General features: G+C 44.7%; 1 protein-coding gene across 1 annotated transcript in view; it reads left to right on the top strand.

Moving 5' to 3' along the window:
* Positions 1-910: 910 nt before the first annotated feature.
* Positions 911-17,516, top strand: part of LOC124043039 (partitioning defective 3 homolog B-like) — a gene marked incomplete at its 3' end in the record, with an annotated part of 114,072 nt that continues 97,466 nt past the window's right edge. Inside the window, 1 exon segment of the mRNA XM_046361222.1 lies at positions 911-1,764. Within this exon segment, the coding sequence (XP_046217178.1) occupies positions 1,648-1,764 (117 nt within the window).

Raw genomic sequence — 17,516 nt, 5'->3', positions numbered from 1 at the left:
AGGATGCTCTCGATGGTGCATCTGTAAAAGTTGATGAGGGTTTTATTGGCCAAACCAAATGTATTCAGCCTCCTGTTGAAGAGGTGTCTATTTCTAAAATGTCTCTTAAAATCTGATTTTAAACCTAAACCTAACCACACTGGTAACCTTATGCTTAACCTTAAATGAGGACCAACAAGCAAATGTTTGTTTTCATGATTTTTTTGCCTATGGGCCAATTTTGACTTTGTGTCTGCAGTAACTAGTGACAACCCTGCGTCCCTCCTTTGAAATAAGGCATTGTCCCGTCAACAAAGTGACAGCACCGAGTTGGTTTCCATACATCCACAAGTCAAAATTGGCTATATCGTAAAAAAATAAGTGATTTTTAGTCTTAATTTAAGGTTATGGTTAGGCATAATGTTACCAAGTGTGGTTAAGATAAAGGTTTAGGTTAGGATAAAAGAAGATAAACGGTAGAAATAGGCGTGGGTTAAACCCTTGTGGCTGTGGTAACTAGTGAATGGCCCCTAGTGTGTTCGGGAACTGGTCAGAGCTGAAAGGAAACAGACAGGAACTTTATTTTATTTTTTTTACTTACAAAAGTTAACCATCGACTAAACTCTGACCAGCTACGGTGATAACTTTATCTTTATCTTTATATATATATATATATTAACAAATATTTTAAAAAGTACTCTTATTACAGTATACGTTTATTGGTGCGAATCAGAACACGAAACTGGCCTAAAGAAGAAGAAGAAGAAGAAGAAGAAGAAGAAGAAGAAGAAGAAGAAGAAGAAGAAGAAGAAGAAGAAGAAGAAGAAGAAGAAGAAGAAGAAGAAGAAGAAGGAGGAGAAGAAGAAGGAGAAGAAGAAGAAGAAGGAGGAGAAGAAGAAGGAGGAGAAGAAGAAGAAGAAGGAGGAGAAGAAGGAGAAGAAGGAGGAGAAGGAGAAGAAGAAGGAGGAGAAGAAGAAGAAGAAGAAGAAGAAGAAGAAGAAGAAGAAGAAGAAGAAGGAGGAGGAAGAGGAGGAGGAGGAGGAACAAGGAAAACTTGTGGAATATTGATACCTGAGCCCGTTACGTTAGTATCCATCTTTTCCCCAAGTCAACTTGGTAAAACACGTTTATAAAGTGTGATCAGATACCGAATTTAGATATAGATATATATTTTAAAATATACATATATATATATATATATATATATGACGGTTTTTTCCTCAGTTCTTTGCTGACTTGTTTAGCTAGCTAACAGTATCTAACGTTTTAGTTAGTTGGAACTTTGTTGCTAGGTAGCTGCTAGCGATAGCATCACATAGACTATATGCGATAGCATTATGCTACATGACTGTGGATGCTAGTCCAAATGAATATAAAAACACGTTAGCATATCTGCTACTGTACAAGTAACTGCTAGCTGTTAGCTATATAATGATATTACAATAGCGCTTCGTGGGAATCTATTCGTTTTAACATTTTAGAGTTACTAACCTGACACAAGGGATATAAATCATTATTTTGCATTCCGTGAGTCGAGACAAAAGTCAAAATCACCTGTTGATGCAGAGAAAGTGATCAAGGAAGGAACTTCTGGACATCCCAAAAAACGCCAACTTGAATGAAGAAACCATCATCATCATCATCATCATCATCATCATCATCATCATCATGAAAGTGACAGTGACATTTGGACAGACGAGTGTCGTGGTTCCGTGTAAGGAGGGATGGAAAGTCCGTGATCTCATTCAACAAGCCACACAGAGATACAGAAAGTTATTGGAACAGGTAACTAAATGTCAATCATGTTGAAACCGTGTTTGAGTTGCTGTGTGATTCTGTAAAAATGAGGCCTAAAGGTATGTCAAAGAGAGGTTGTTTGACCAGGTTATTGCAGAACTATGACGGATGAGGATTCTGATGAAAAACATAACTCACCCGATGTTTAAAATCACAGCATTATTCTGTCTCTTCACGTCACTTTTATCATGTTACTACTGACGACATCAGATGCCATGGGGAAGTTTTGTATGTTGATAAATATGTATTTCAGAAGGTTATAATATTATATTATTATAGTAGACTCAAGAGTTTAGCGTTTTTTCTCTTCTTCGAAGTTGATCTATTACATTTCTTATTCACATAGTCTTGGGAAGTTAGCCGATACCAGGGATGTCTTAGTTGCAATAAATGACTAATGAAAAATGAAATCCTTGGACCTTGATATTTAGAGTTCTAAGCCATAGGGCCCTGGTCTATAGTAGTACCACTATATAGGGAATAGGGCCCTGGTCTATAGTAGTGTACTATATAGGGAATAGGGCTCTGGTCTATAGTAGTGTACTATATAGGGAATAGGGCTCTGGTCTATAGTAGTGTACTATATAGGGAATAGGGCTCTGGTCTATAGTAGTGTACTATATAGGGAATAGGGCTCTGGTCTATAGTAGTGTACTATATAGGGAATAGGGCTCTGGTCTATAGTAGTGTACTATATAGGGAATAGGGCCCTGGTCTATAGTAGTGTACTATATAGGGAATAGGGCTCTGGTCTATAGTAGTGTACTATATAGGGAATAGGGCCCTGGTCTAAAGTAGTGCACTATATAGGGAATAGGGCTCTGGTCTATAGTAGTACCACTATATAGGGAATAGGGCTCTGGTCTATAGTAGTACCACTATATAGGGAATAGGGCTCTGGTCTATAGTAGTACCACTATATAGGGAATAGGGCCCTGGTCTATAGTAGTACCACTATATAGGGAATAGGGCTCTGGTCTATAGTAGTACCACTATATAGGGAATAGGGCTCTGGTCTATAGTAGTACCACTATATAGGGAATAGGGCTCTGGTCTATAGTAGTGTACTATATAGGGAATAGGGCTCTGGTCTATAGTAGTGCACTATATAGGGAATAGGGCTCTGGTCTATAGTAGTGCACTATATAGGGAATAGGGCTCTGGTCTATAGTAGTGTACTATATATGGAATAGGGCTCTGGTCTATAGTAGTGTACTATATAGGGAATAGGGCTCTGGTCTATAGTAGTGTACTATATAGGGAATAGGGCTCTGGTCTATAGTAGTGTACTATATATGGAATAGGGCTCTGGTCTATAGTAGTGTACTATATAGGGAATAGGGCTCTGGTCTATAGTAGTACCACTATATAGGGAATAGGGCTCTGGTCTATAGTAGTACCACTATATAGGGAATAGGGCTCTGGTCTATAGTAGTACCACTATATAGGGAATAGGGCTCTGGTCTATAGTAGTACCACTATATAGGGAATAGGGCTCTGGTCTATAGTAGTGCACTATATAGGGAATAGGGCTCTGGTCTATAGTAGTGTACTATATAGGGAATAGGGCTCTGGTCTATAGTAGTGCACTATATAGGGAATAGGGCTCTGGTCTATAGTAGTGTACTATATAGGGAATAGGGCCCTGGTCTATAGTAGTGTACTATATAGGGAATAGGGCTCTGGTCTATAGTAGTGTACTATATAGGGAATAGGGCTCTGGTCTATAGTAGTGCACTATATAGGGAATAGGGCTCTGGTCTAAAGTAGTGTACTATATAGGGAATAGGGCTCTGGTCTATAGTAGTGTACTATATAGGGTATAGGGCTCTGGTCTATAGTAGTGTACTATATAGGGTATAGGGCTCTGGTCTATAGTAGTGCACTATATAGGGTATAGGGCTCTGGTCTATAGTAGTGTACTATATAGGGTATAGGGCTCTGGTCTATAGTAGTGCACTATATAGGGTATAGGGCTCTGGTCTATAGTAGTGTACTATATAGGGTATAGGGCTCTGGTCTATAGTAGTGCACTATATAGGGTATAGGGCTCTGGTCTATAGTAGTGCACTATATAGGGTATAGGGCTCTGGTCTATAGTAGTGTACTATATAGGGTATAGGGCTCTGGTCTATAGTAGTGCACTATATAGGGTATAGGGCTCTGGTCTATAGTAGTGTACTATATAGGGAATAGGGCTCTGGTCTATAGTAGTGCACTATATAGGGTATAGGGCTCTGGTCTATAGTAGTGTACTATATAGGGAATAGGGCCCTGGTCTATAGTAGTACCACTATATAGGGAATAGGGCTCTGGTCTATAGTAGTGTACTATATAGGGAATAGGGCCCTGGTCTATAGTAGTGTACTATATAGGGAATAGGGCTCTGGTCTATAGTAGGGAATAGGGCTCTGGTCTATATAGGGAATAGGGCTCTGGTCTATAGTAGTGTACTATATAGGGAATAGGGCTCTGGTCTATAGTAGTGTACTATATAGGGAATAGGGCTCTGGTCTATAGTAGTGTACTATATAGGGAATAGGGCTCTGGTCTATAGTAGTGTACTATATAGGGAATAGGGCTCTGGTCTATAGTAGTGTACTATATAGGGAATAGGGCTCTGGTCTATAGTAGTACTATATAGGAATAGGGCTCTGGTCTATAGTATATAGGGAATAGGGCTCTGGTCTATAGTAGTACCACTATATAGGGAATAGGGCTCTGGTCTATAGTAGTACCACTATATAGGGAATAGGGCTCTGGTCTATAGTAGTACCACTATATAGGGAATAGGGCTCTGGTCTATAGTAGTACCACTATATAGGAATAGGGCTCTGGTCTATAGTAGTACCACTATATAGGGAATAGGGCTCTGGTCTATAGTAGTACCACTATATAGGGAATAGGGCTCTGGTCTATAGTAGAATAGGGCTCTGGTCTATAGTAGTGTACTATATAGGGAATAGGGCTCTGGTCTATAGTAGTACCACTATATAGGGAATAGGGCTCTGGTCTATAGTAGTACCACTATATAGGGAATAGGGCTCTGGTCTATAGTAGTGCACTATATAGGGAATAGGGCTCTGGTCTATAGTAGTGTACTATATAGGAATAGGGCTCTGGTCTATAGTAGTGCACTATATAGGGAATAGGGCTCTGGTCTATAGTAGTACCACTATATAGGGAATAGGGCTCTGGTCTATAGTAGTGCACTATATAGGGAATAGGGCTCTGGTCTATAGTAGTACCACTATATAGGGAATAGGGCTCTGGTCTATAGTAGTACCACTATATAGGGAATAGGGAATAGGGCTCTGGTCTATAGTAGTGCACTATATAGGGAATAGGGCTCTGGTCTATAGTAGTGCCACTATATAGGGAATAGGGCTCTGGTCTATAGTAGTGTACTATATAGGGAATAGGGCCCTGGTCTATAGTAGTGTACTATATAGGAATAGGGCTCTGGTCTATAGTAGTGCACTATATAGGGAATAGGGCTCTGGTCTATAGTAGTACCACTATATAGGGAATAGGGCTCTGGTCTATAGTGTGTACTATATAGGGAATAGGGCTCTGGTCTATAGTAGGGAATAGGGCTCTGGTCTATAGTAGTGCACTATATAGGGTATAGGGCTCTGGTCTATAGTAGTGTACTATATAGGGTATAGGGCTCTGGTCTATAGTAGTGCACTATATAGGGTATAGGGCTCTGGTCTATAGTAGTGCACTATATAGGGTATAGGGCTCTGGTCTATAGTAGTGTACTATATATAGGGCTCTGGTCTATAGTAGTGGAATAGGGCTCTGGTCTATAGTAGTGCACTATATAGGGAATAGGGCTCTGGTCTATAGTAGTACTCACTATAGTAGGGAATAGGGCTCTGGTCTATAGTAGTACCACTATATAGGGCTCTGGTCTATAGTAGGCTACTGGTCTATAGTATAGTACCACTATATAGGGAATAGGGCTCTGGTCTATAGTAGTGTACTATATAGGGAATAGGGCTCTGGTCTATAGTAGTGCACTATATAGGGTATAGGGCTCTGGTCTATAGTAGGAATAGGGCTCTGGTCTATAGTAGTACCACTATATAGGGAATAGGGCTCTGGTCTATAGTAGTGTACTATATAGGGAATAGGGCTCTGGTCTATAGTAGTACCACTATATAGGGAATAGGGCTCTGGTCTATAGTAGTGTACTATATAGGGAATAGGGCTCTGGTCTATAGTAGTGCACTATATAGGGAATAGGGCTCTGGTCTATAGTAGTGTACTATATAGGGAATAGGGCTGGTCTGGTCTATAGTAGTACCACTATATAGGGTATAGGGCTCTGGTCTATAGTAGTGTACTATATAGGGAATAGGGCTCTGGTCTATAGTAGTACCACTATATAGGGAATAGCTCTGGTCTATAGTAGTGTCTAGGGAATAGTAGTGTACCACTATATAGGGAATAGGGCTCTGGTCTATAGTAGTACCACTATATAGGGAATAGGGCTCTGGTCTATAGTAGTACCACTATATAGGGAATAGGGCTCTGGTCTATAGTAGTACCACTATATAGGGAATAGGGCTCTGGTCTATAGTAGTACCACTATATAGGGAATAGGGCTCTGGTCTATAGTAGTGCACTATATAGGGAATAGGGCTCTGGTCTATAGTAGTACCACTATATAGGGAATAGGGCTCTGGTCTATAGTAGTACCACTATATAGGGAATAGGGCTCTGGTCTATAGTAGTACCACTATATAGGGAATAGGGCTCTGGTCTATAGTAGTACCACTATGTAGGGAATAGGGCTCTGGTCTATAGTAGTACCACTATATAGGGAATAGGGCTCTGGTCTATAGTAGTACCACTATGTAGGGAATAGGGCTCTGGTCTATAGTAGTGTACTATATAGGGAATAGGGCTCTGGTCTATAGTAGTACCACTATATAGGGAATAGGGCTCTGGTCTATAGTAGTGCACTATATAGGGAATAGGGCTCTGGTCTATAGTAGTGCACTATATAGGGAATAGGGCTCTGGTCTATAGTAGTGCACTATATAGGGAATAGGGCTCTGGTCTATAGTAGTGTACTATATAGGGAATAGGGCTCTGGTCTATAGTAGTACCACTATATAGGGAATAGGGCTCTGGTCTATAGTAGTGCACTATATAGGGAATAGGGCTCTGGTCTATAGTAGTACCACTATATAGGGAATAGGGCTCTGGTCTATAGTAGTGGACTATATAGGGAATAGGGCTCTGGTCTATAGTAGTGTACTATATAGGGAATAGGGCTCTGGTCTATAGTAGTGCACTATATAGGGAATAGGGCTCTGGTCTATAGTAGTGTACTATATTAGGGAATAGGGCTCTGGTCTATAGTAGTACCACTATATAGGGAATAGGGCTCTGGTCTATAGTAGTGCACTATATAGGGAATAGGGCTCTGGTCTATAGTAGTGTACTATATTAGGGAATAGGGCTCTGGTCTATAGTAGTGCACTATATAGGGAATAGGGCTCTGGTCTATAGTAGTGCACTATATAGGGAATAGGGCTCTGGTCTATAGTAGTGGACTATATAGGGAATAGGGCTCTGGTCTAAAGTAGTGCACTATATAGGGCTCTGGTCTAATGTAGTGTACTATATAGGGAATAGGGCTCTGGTCTAATGTAGTGCACTATATAGGGAATAGGGCTCTGGTCTATAGTAGTGCACTATATAGGGAATAGGGCTCTGGTCTATAGTAGTGCACTATATAGGGAATAGGGCTCTGGTCTATAGTAGTGTACTATATAGGGAATAGGGCTCTGGTCTATAGTAGTACCACTATATAGGGAATAGGGCTCTGGTCTATAGTAGTGGACTATATAGGGAATAGGGCTCTGGTCTAAAGTAGTGCACTATATAGGGCTCTGGTCTAATGTAGTGTACTATATAGGGAATAGGGCTCTGGTCTAATGTAGTGTACTATATAGGGAATAGGGCTCTGGTCTATAGTAGTGCACTATATAGGGAATAGGGCTCTGGTCTATAGTAGTGCACTATATAGGGAATAGGGCTCTGGTCTATAGTAGTGGACTATATAGGGAATAGGGCTCTGGTCTAAAGTAGTGCACTATATAGGGAATAGGGCTCTGGTCTAAAGTAGTGGACTATATAGGGAATAGGGCTCTGGTCTAAAGTAGTGCACTATATAGGGAATAGGGCTCTGGTCTATAGTAGTGTACTATATAGGGAATAGGGCTCTGGTCTATAGTAGTGCACTATATAGGGAATAGGGCTCTGGTCTATAGTAGTGTACTATATAGGGAATAGGGCTCTGGTCTATAGTAGTGTACTATATAGGGAATAGGGCTCTGGTCTATAGTAGTGTACTATATAGGGAATAGGGCTCTGGTCTATAGTAGTGCACTATATAGGGAATAGGGCTCTGGTCTATAGTAGTGTACTATATAGGGAATAGGGCTCTGGTCTATAGTAGTACCACTATATAGGGAATAGGGCTCTGGTCTATAGTAGTGTACTATATAGGGAATAGGGCTCTGGTCTATAGTAGTACCACTATAGGGAATAGGGCTCTGGTCTATAGTAGTGTACTATATAGGGAATAGGGCTCTGGTCTATAGTAGTGTACTATATAGGAATAGGGCTCTGGTCTATAGTAGTGTACTATATAGGGAATAGGGCTCTGGTCTATAGTAGTGTACTATATAGGGAATAGGGCTCTGGTCTATAGTAGTGTACTATATAGGGAATAGGGCTCTGGTCTATAGTAGTGTACTATATAGGGAATAGGGCTCTGGTCTATAGTAGTACCACTATATAGGGAATAGGGCTCTGGTCTATAGTAGTACCACTATATAGGGAATAGGGCTCTGGTCTATAGTAGTGTACTATATAGGGAATAGGGCTCTGGTCTATAGTAGTACCACTATATAGGGAATAGGGCTCTGGTCTATAGTAGTACCACTATATAGGTAATAGGGCTCTGGTCTATAGTAGTGTACTATATAGGGAATAGGGCTCTGGTCTATAGTAGTACCACTATATAGGGAATAGGGCTCTGGTCTATAGTAGTACCACTATATAGGGAATAGGGCTCTGGTCTATAGTAGTACCACTATATAGGGAATAGGGCTCTGGTCTATAGTAGTACCACTATATAGGTAATAGGGCTCTGGTCTATAGTAGTACCACTATATAGGGAATAGGGCTCTGGTCTATAGTAGTACCACTATATAGGTAATAGGGCTCTGGTCTATAGTAGTACCACTATATAGGGAATAGGGCTCTGGTCTATAGTAGTGCACTATATAGGGAATAGGGCTCTGGTCTATAGTAGTGTACTATATAGGGAATAGGGCTCTGGTCTATAGTAGTGCACTATATAGGGAATAGGGCTCTGGTCTATAGTAGTGCACTATATAGGGAATAGGGCTCTGGTCTATAGTAGTGTACTATATAGGGAATAGGGCTCTGGTCTATAGTAGTGCACTATATAGGGAATAGGGCTCTGGTCTATAGTAGTGTACTATATAGGGAATAGGGCTCTGGTCTATAGTAGTGCACTATATAGGGAATAGGGCTCTGGTCTATAGTAGTGCACTATATAGGGAATAGGGCTCTGGTCTATAGTAGTGTACTATATAGGGAATAGGACTCTGGTCTATAGTAGTACCACTATATAGGGAATAGGGCTCTGGTCTATAGTAGTACCACTATAAAGGGAATAGGGCTCTGGTCTATAGTAGTACCACTATAAAGGGAATAGGGCTCTGGTCTATAGTAGTACCACTATATAGGGAATAGGGCTCTGGTCTATAGTAGTGCACTATATAGGGAATAGGGCTCTGGTCTATAGTAGTACCACTATAAAGGGAATAGGGCTCTGGTCTATAGTAGTACCACTATAAAGGGAATAGGGCTCTGGTCTATAGTAGTACCACTATATAGGGAATAGGGCTCTGGTCTATAGTAGTGCACTATATAGGGAATAGGGCTCTGGTCTATAGTAGTACCACTATATAGGGAATAGGGCTCTGGTCTATAGTAGTGCACTATATAGGGAATAGGGCTCTGGTCTATAGTAGTGTACTATATAGGGAATAGGGCTCTGGTCTATAGTAGTACCACTATATAGGGAATAGGGCTCTGGTCTATAGTAGTACCACTATATAGGGAATAGGGCTCTGGTCTATAGTAGTGCACTATATAGGGAATAGGGCTCTGGTCTATAGTAGTGTACTATATAGGGAATAGGGCTCTGGTCTATAGTAGTGTACTATATAGGGAATAGGGCTCTGGTCTATAGTAGTACCACTATATAGGGAATAGGGCTCTGGTCTATAGTAGTGCACTATATAGGGAATAGGGCTCTGGTCTATAGTAGTGTACTATATAGGGAATAGGGCTCTGGTCTATAGTAGTACCACTATATAGGGAATAGGGCTCTGGTCTATAGTAGTGCACTATATAGGGAATAGGGCTCTGGTCTATAGTAGTGTACTATATAGGGAATAGGGCTCTGGTTTATAGTAGTGCACTATATAGGGAATAGGGCTCTGGTCTATAGTAGTATCACTATATAGGGAATAGGGCTCTGGTCTATAGTAGTACCACTATATAGGGAATAGGGCTCTGGTCTATAGTAGTACCACTATATAGGGAATAGGGCTCTGGTCTATAGTAGTGTTCTATATAGGAAATAGGGCTCTGGTCTATAGTAGTACCACTATATAGGGAATAGGGCTCTGGTCTATAGTAGTACCACTATATAGGGCTCTGGTCTATAGTAGTACCACTATATAGGGCTCTGGTCTATAGTAGTACCACTATCTAGGGCTCTGGTCTATAGTAGTACCACTATATAGGGAATAGGGCTCTGGTCTACAGTAGTACCACTATATAGGGAATAGGGCTCTGGTCTATAGTAGTACCACTATATAGGGAATAGGGCTCTGGTCTATAGTAGTACCACTATATAGGGCTCTGGTTAAAAGTAGTACCACTATATAGGGCTCTGGTTAAAAGTAGTACCACTATATAGGGAATAGGGCTCTGATCTATAGTAGTACCACTATATAGGGAATAGGGCTCTGGTCTATAGTAGTACCACTATATAGGGCTCTGGTTAAAAGTAGTACCACTATATAGGGCTCTGGTTAAAAGTAGTACCACTATATAGGGAATAGGGCTCTGGTTAAAAGTAGTACCACTATATAAGGAATAGGGCTCTGGTCTATAGTAGTGCACTATATAGGGAATAGGGCTCTGGTTAAAAGTAGTACCACTATATAAGGAATAGGGCTCTGGTTAAAAGTAGTACCACTATATAGGGAATAGGGCTCTGGTTAAAAGTAGTACCACTATATAAGGAATAGGGCTCTGGTTAAAAGTAGTACCATTATATAGGGAATAGGGCTCTGGTTAAAAGTAGTACCACTATAAAGGGAATAGGGCTCTGGTCTATAGTAGTACCACTATAAAGGGAATAGGGCTCTGGTCTATAGTAGTACCACTATATAGGGAATAGGGCTCTGGTCTATAGTAGTACCACTATATAGGGAATAGGGCTCTGGTCTATAGTAGTGCACTATATAGGGAATAGGGCTCTGGTCTATAGTAGTGCACTATATAGGGAATAGGGCTCTGGTCTAAAGTAGTGCACTATATAGGGAATAGGGCCCTGGTCTATAGTAGTGCACTATATAGGGAATAGGGCTCTGGTCTATAGTAGTGCACTATATAGGGAATAGGGCTCTGGTCTATAGTAGTGCACTATATAGGGAATAGGGCTCTGGTCTATAGTAGTGCACTATATAGGGAATAGGGCTCTGGTCTATAGTAGTACCACTATACAGGGAATAGGGCTCTGGTCTATAGTAGTGCACTATATAGGGAATAGGGCTCTGGTCTATAGTAGTGCACTATATAGGGAATAGGGCTCTAGTCTATAGTAGTGCACTATATAGGGAATAGGGCTCTGGTCTATAGTAGTACCACTATATAGGGCTCTGGTCTAATGTAGTGCACTATATAGGGAATAGTGCTCTGGTCTATAGTAGTGCACTATATAGGGTATAGGGCTCTGGTCTATAGTAGTGTTGACACTTTATGATTTGTCTGGTCTCTGGAGCGGTGAACCCCTGGCCCTATTCAGAGATGTGCTTCAGTCAGTGCCCCGAATCTTATTGGCTCCATTATTTAAAGAGCACAGTCAGACAGTCAGTCAGACAGACACAGATGCACCATCTCTCTCTTTTTCTCTCCATCTTTAGCGCTCTGTCTCTTTCTTTGTCTGCCTCCACCCCACCTCTCCGTCTGTCTGTCTGTCTGTCTGTCTGTCTGTCTGTCTGTCTGTCTGTCTGTCTGTCTGTCTGTCTGTCTGTCTGTCTGTCTGTCTGTCTGTCTGTCTGTCTGTCTGTGACTGTCTGTCTGTCTGTCTGTCTGTCTGTCTGTCTGTCTGTCTGTCTGTCTGTCTGTCTGTCTGTCTGTCTGTTGTCGCTCTGTCTCTTTCTTTGTCTGCCTCCACCCCACCTCTCCGTCTGTCTGTCTGTCTGTCTGTCTGTCTGTCTGTCTGTCTGTCTGTCTGTCTGTCTGTCTGTCTGTCTGTCTGTCTGTCTGTCTGTCTGTCTGTCTGTCTGTCTGTCTGTCTGTCTGTCTGTCTGTCTCTCTCTCTCTCTGTCTCTCTCTCTGTCTCTCTCTCTCTCTGTCTCTCTCTCTCTCTCTCTCTCTCTCTCTCTCTCTCTCTCTCTCTCTCTCTCTCTCTCTCTCTCTCTCTCTCTCTCTCTCTCTCTCTCTCTCTCTCTCTCTTCCCTCTTTCCACCCCCTCTCTCTATCCCCCCCATCTCCATCCTCGTGGGTAGATAAAAACATCTTGGTGTTCTTGACAAATTGTATAATACATGGTTTATCCCTAATAAATGCTAAGCGTCATCGTGCTGCCCTGCAGAGCGGGCAGAGAGGACATTTTGTAGATCCCCACGAGGCTCTACCCGGCTGTGTGTTAATTACACTGGGTCCTAAGCCGACTGCCGATTTGACTGATTGAGATGTGTTTCAAGTTTTTAATGTCACGTGCTCAAGCACAGTGATATGCCTTTCTTGCCAGTTCTAAAACCCCATGATGAAGTACTAAAATAACAAGAACAAAAACACACTACATATACAACCACTGAAAACACCAAGTAGGATGCTATATGCATATTAACTATGTGCAGGGATAGTGTGCATGTAGACAACGCACAAATACCTAATAAAGGTCAGAGTCTGTGTGATTATTCTGTTAGCTGTGTAGCATTCCTCTGGCTTGGGGATAGAAGCTGTTCAGGATCCCGTCGGTTGTCAGACGTGATGCACCGATAGCGCTTTAGGTGTCTGGAGTGATGTGTTGGGCTGTCCGCACCACCCCTCTGTAGTGTGATGTGTTGGGCTGTCCGCACCACCCCTCTGTAGTGTGATGTGTTGGGCTGTCTGCACCACCCCTCTGTAGTGTGATGTGTTGGGCTGTCTGCACCACCCCTCTGTAGTAGTGATGTGTTGGGCTGTCCGCACCACCCCTCTGTAGTGTGATGTGTTGGGCTGTCCGCACCACCCCTCTGTAGTGTGATGTGTTGGGCTGTCCGCACCACCCCTCTGTAGTGTGATGTGTTGGGCTGTCTGCACCACCCCTCTGTAGTGTGATGTGTTGGGCTGTCTGCACCACCCCTCTGTAGTAGTGATGTGTTGGGCTGTCTGCACCACCCCTCTGTAGTGTGATGTGTTGGGCCCTCTGCACCACCCCTCTGTAGTGTGATGTGTTGGGCTGTCTGCACCACCCCTCTGTAGTGTGATGTGTTGGGCTGTCTGCACCACCCCTCTGTAGTGTGATGTGTTGGGCTGTCCGCACCACCCCTCTGCACCACCCCTCTGTAGTGTGATGTGTTGGGCTGTCTGCACCACCCCTCTGCACCACCCCTCTGCAGAGTGTGATGTGTTGGGCTGTCTGCACCACCCCTCTGCACCACCCCTCTGTGGGCTGTCTGCACCACCCCTCTGTAGTGTGATGTGTTGGGCTGTCTGCACCACCCCTCTGTAGTGTGATGTGTTGGGCTGTCTGCACCACCCCTCTGCACCACCCCTCTGTAGTGTGATGTGTTGGGCTGTCTGCACCACCCCTCTGTAGTGTGATGTGTTGGGCTGTCTGCACCACCCCTCTGCACCACCCCTCTGCAGAGTGTGATGTGTTGGGCTGTCTGCACCACCCCTCTGCACCACCCCTCTGTAGTGTGATGTGTTGGGCTGTCTGCACCACCCCTCTGCACCACCCCTCTGTAGTGTGATGTGTTGGGCTGTCTGCACCACCCCTCTGCACCACCCCTCTGTAGTGTGATGTGTTGGGCTGTCTGCACCACCCCTCTGCACCACCCCTCTGCAGAGTGTGATGTGTTGGGCTGTCTGCACCACCCCTCTGTAGTGTGATGTGTTGGGCTGTCTGCACCACCCCTCTGCACCACCCCTCTGTAGTGTGATGTGTTGGGCTGTCTGCACCACCCCTCTGCACCACCCCTCTGTAGTGTGATGTGTTGGGCTGTCTGCACCACCCCTCTGTAGTGTGATGTGTTGGGCTGTCTGCACCACCCCTCTGTAGTGTGATGTGTTGGGCTGTCTGCACCACCCCTCTGTAGCCCCACGCGATCGAGGACGGTGGTTGTTGCCATACCAGGCAGTGATGTCGCCAGTCAAACAGCTCTCAGTGGTGCAGCTGTAGAACATTCTGAGGAATTTCAAAGGGGGCCGCGCCAACATTTTTTTTAACCTTCTGAGGGGGGAAGAGGCACTGTCGCTCCTTCTTCACGACTGTACCCATGGAGACCATTTTTAAGACCTCCCCCTGTTCCCTGTAGTCAGCTCCTTGGTTACAACTCTAATTGGGGTCTTAAACATAAAAATAAATTAATCTTATATATATAAAAAAAAATGTTTTATTTTTGTTTGTTTGTTGTTTACTACTTGTGTCAACGCTGCAACACCCCAACGGGCTCGGGAGGCGAAGGTTGAGCCATGCGTCCTCTCCGAAAACACGACCTGCCAAACCGCGCTTCTTAATTAACACCTGCCCACTTAACCCGTAAGCCAGCCGCACCAATGTGTCGGAGGAAACACTGTTGAAAAGGTCAGCCCGTTGAACTATGAGATAGCTCTGTGTGTGGTTGTCTCAGGGTTGTCTGGGCAGCTCTGTGTGTGGTAGTCTCAGGGTTGTCTGGGATAGCTCTGTGTGTGGTAGAGTGCTAGCTCTGTGTGTGAGCAGGGTTGTCTGGGATAGCTCTGTGTGTGGTTGTCTCAGGGTTGTCTGGGAGCTCTGTGTGTGGTAGCTCTGTGTGTGGTAGTCTCAGGGTTGTCTTAGCTCTGTGTGTGGTAGTCTCAGGGTTGTCTGGGATAGCTCTAGCTCTGTGTGGTAGTCTCAGGGTTGTCTGGGATAGCTCTGTGTGTGGTAGTCTCAGGGTTGTCTGGGATAGCTCTGTGTGTGGTTGTCTCAGGGTTGTCTGGGATAGCTCTGTGTGTGGTAGTCTCAGGGTTGTCTGGGATAGCTCTGTGTGTGGTAGTCTCAGGGTTGTCTGGGATAGCTCTGTGTGTGGTAGTCTCAGGGTTGTCTGGGATAGCTCTGTGTGTGGTTGTCTCAGGGTTGTCTGGGATAGCTCTGTGTGTGGTAGCTCTGTGTGTGGTAGTCTCAGGGTTGTCTGGGATAGCTCTGTGTGTGGTAGCTCTGTGTGTGGTAGCTCTGTGTGTGGTAGCTCTGTGGTAGCTCTGTGTGTGGTAGTCTCAGGGTTGTCTGGGATAGCTCTGTGTGGTAGCTCTGTGCGTGGTAGCTCTGTGTGTGGTAGCTCTGTGCGTGGTAGCTCTGTGCGTGGTAGCTCTGTGCGTGGTAGCTCTGTGTGTGGTAGCTCTGTGCGTGGTAGTCCGGTCCTTTAGTTTTATCACCAACCTCTGTGTTAATCCAGGGCATTTGATTGGGTACAACGTCACTGATGCATTTCCTTATGAAGCCGGTGACAGAGGGTGGTTCGCTCAGAATAGATTCCAATCAGCGCTAGCCAAGCAGTCCTGTAGCATAGTCTCTGATTCTATTGACCATTCTTCAACGAAGCTAGTCACGGTAAGTTCCTGTTTAACCTTCTGCCTGTAAACAGGAAGCAGGAGTACGGAGTCGTGATCTGATTTGCCGAATGGCGGACGATGGAGGGCCTTGTATGCCTCCTTGTGGGTAAAGTAACGGTGGTCTAGGACGTTATCGTCCCTAGTGGCTGAGGAGACGTGTTGACGGGAGTTTGGCTTCTCTTAATGAGGCGGAATTCAAATCGCTGACGACAAGGAAGGCAGCCTCCGGATGTACGTTCACAGCCTCGTACAGTTGGATAAGTGTCAGCTTGTTATATTTCTTGTCCTGAGGTGGAATGTACACAACGATAACAGCTGAAAACTCCCTCGGGAGGCAGAAGGGTCGGCAGTTGACCATCCAGGTAGTTTCAAGACGGGGGGAACAATGGGACGAGACTACCACTTACACTGGAGTCAGAACGCCATTTGTTGTTGATGAAGAGGCAACCTCGCTTCCCCTCTCCATTTCCCTGACCCTACTGTCCTGTCTGCTCAGTGATTGGAGAATCTATCGAGATGGACAGCCATGGTGGGGGGGTTGGGATCTTGTCCCGAAAGACATGTTTCAGAAAAGCAGAGAGGAGGGAGGAGGTGGAGGGAAGGGGTGGAGGGAGGAGGAGGAGGGAAGAGGTGGAGGGAAGAGGAGGAGGAAAGAGGTGGAGGGAAGAGGAGGAGGAAGGAGGTGGAGGGAAGAGGAGGAGGGTAGAGGAGGAGGGAGGAGGTGGAGGGAGGAGGTGGAGGGAAGAGGAGGAGGGAAGAGGTGGAGGGAAGAGGAGGAGGAAAGAGGAGGAGGGAAGAGGTGGAGGGAAGAGGTGGAGGGAAGAGGTGTAGGGAGGGGAGGAGGAGGAGGGAGGAGGTGGAGGGAGGAGGTGGAGGGAGGAGGTGGAGGGAAGAGGTGGAGGGAAGAGGTGGAGGGAAGAGGTGGAGGGAGGAGGTGGAGGGAAGTGGTGGAGGGAAGAGGTGGAGGGAGGTGGTATTCTCGCCAGGATTCGCCCTCTCTTGCCTCTAAGTCCGGAGTGTGTGTGGAGGGTAGAGGTGGAGGGAGAAGGAGGGAGGAGGAAGGAGGAGGAGGAGGGAGGAGGTAATCTCGCCAGGATTCACCCTCTCTTGCCTCTAAGTCCGGAGTGTGTGTGGAGGGAAGAGGTGGAGGGAGAAGGAGGGAGGAGGAAGGAGGAGGAGGAGGGAGGAGGTAATCTCGCCAGGATTCACCCTCTCTTGCCTCTAAATTCGGTGTGTGTAGGTCTGTGGTGCTTCTCATTCCCAGTGCAGCACTGCTGCTGAGACAGTAATATACTTGCCAATAGAAAGGATATTATCTCCACCATCCATCTCTCATTTTATGTGTGTCAGACTACTGAACTGTGTGTGTGTGTGTCAGCTTCTACACTGTGTGTGTGTGTCAGCTTCTACACTGTGTGTGTGTGTGTCAGCCTCTACACTGTGTGTGTGTGTGTGTGTGTCAGCTTCTACACTGTGTGTGTGTGTCAGCTTCTACACTGTGTGTGTGTGTCAGCTTCTACACTGTGTGTGTGTGTCTGACTACTACACTGTGTGTGTGTGTCTGACTACTACACTGTGTGTGTGTCTGACTACTACACTGTGTGTGT

The sequence above is a fragment of the Oncorhynchus gorbuscha genome, linkage group LG09 (assembly GCF_021184085.1).
Source record: "Oncorhynchus gorbuscha isolate QuinsamMale2020 ecotype Even-year linkage group LG09, OgorEven_v1.0, whole genome shotgun sequence".
Classification (NCBI taxonomy): Eukaryota; Metazoa; Chordata; class Actinopteri; order Salmoniformes; family Salmonidae; genus Oncorhynchus; species Oncorhynchus gorbuscha.
The sequence above is the reverse complement of the archived record's forward strand: the minus strand, read 5'-3'. Positions and strand labels throughout refer to the sequence as shown.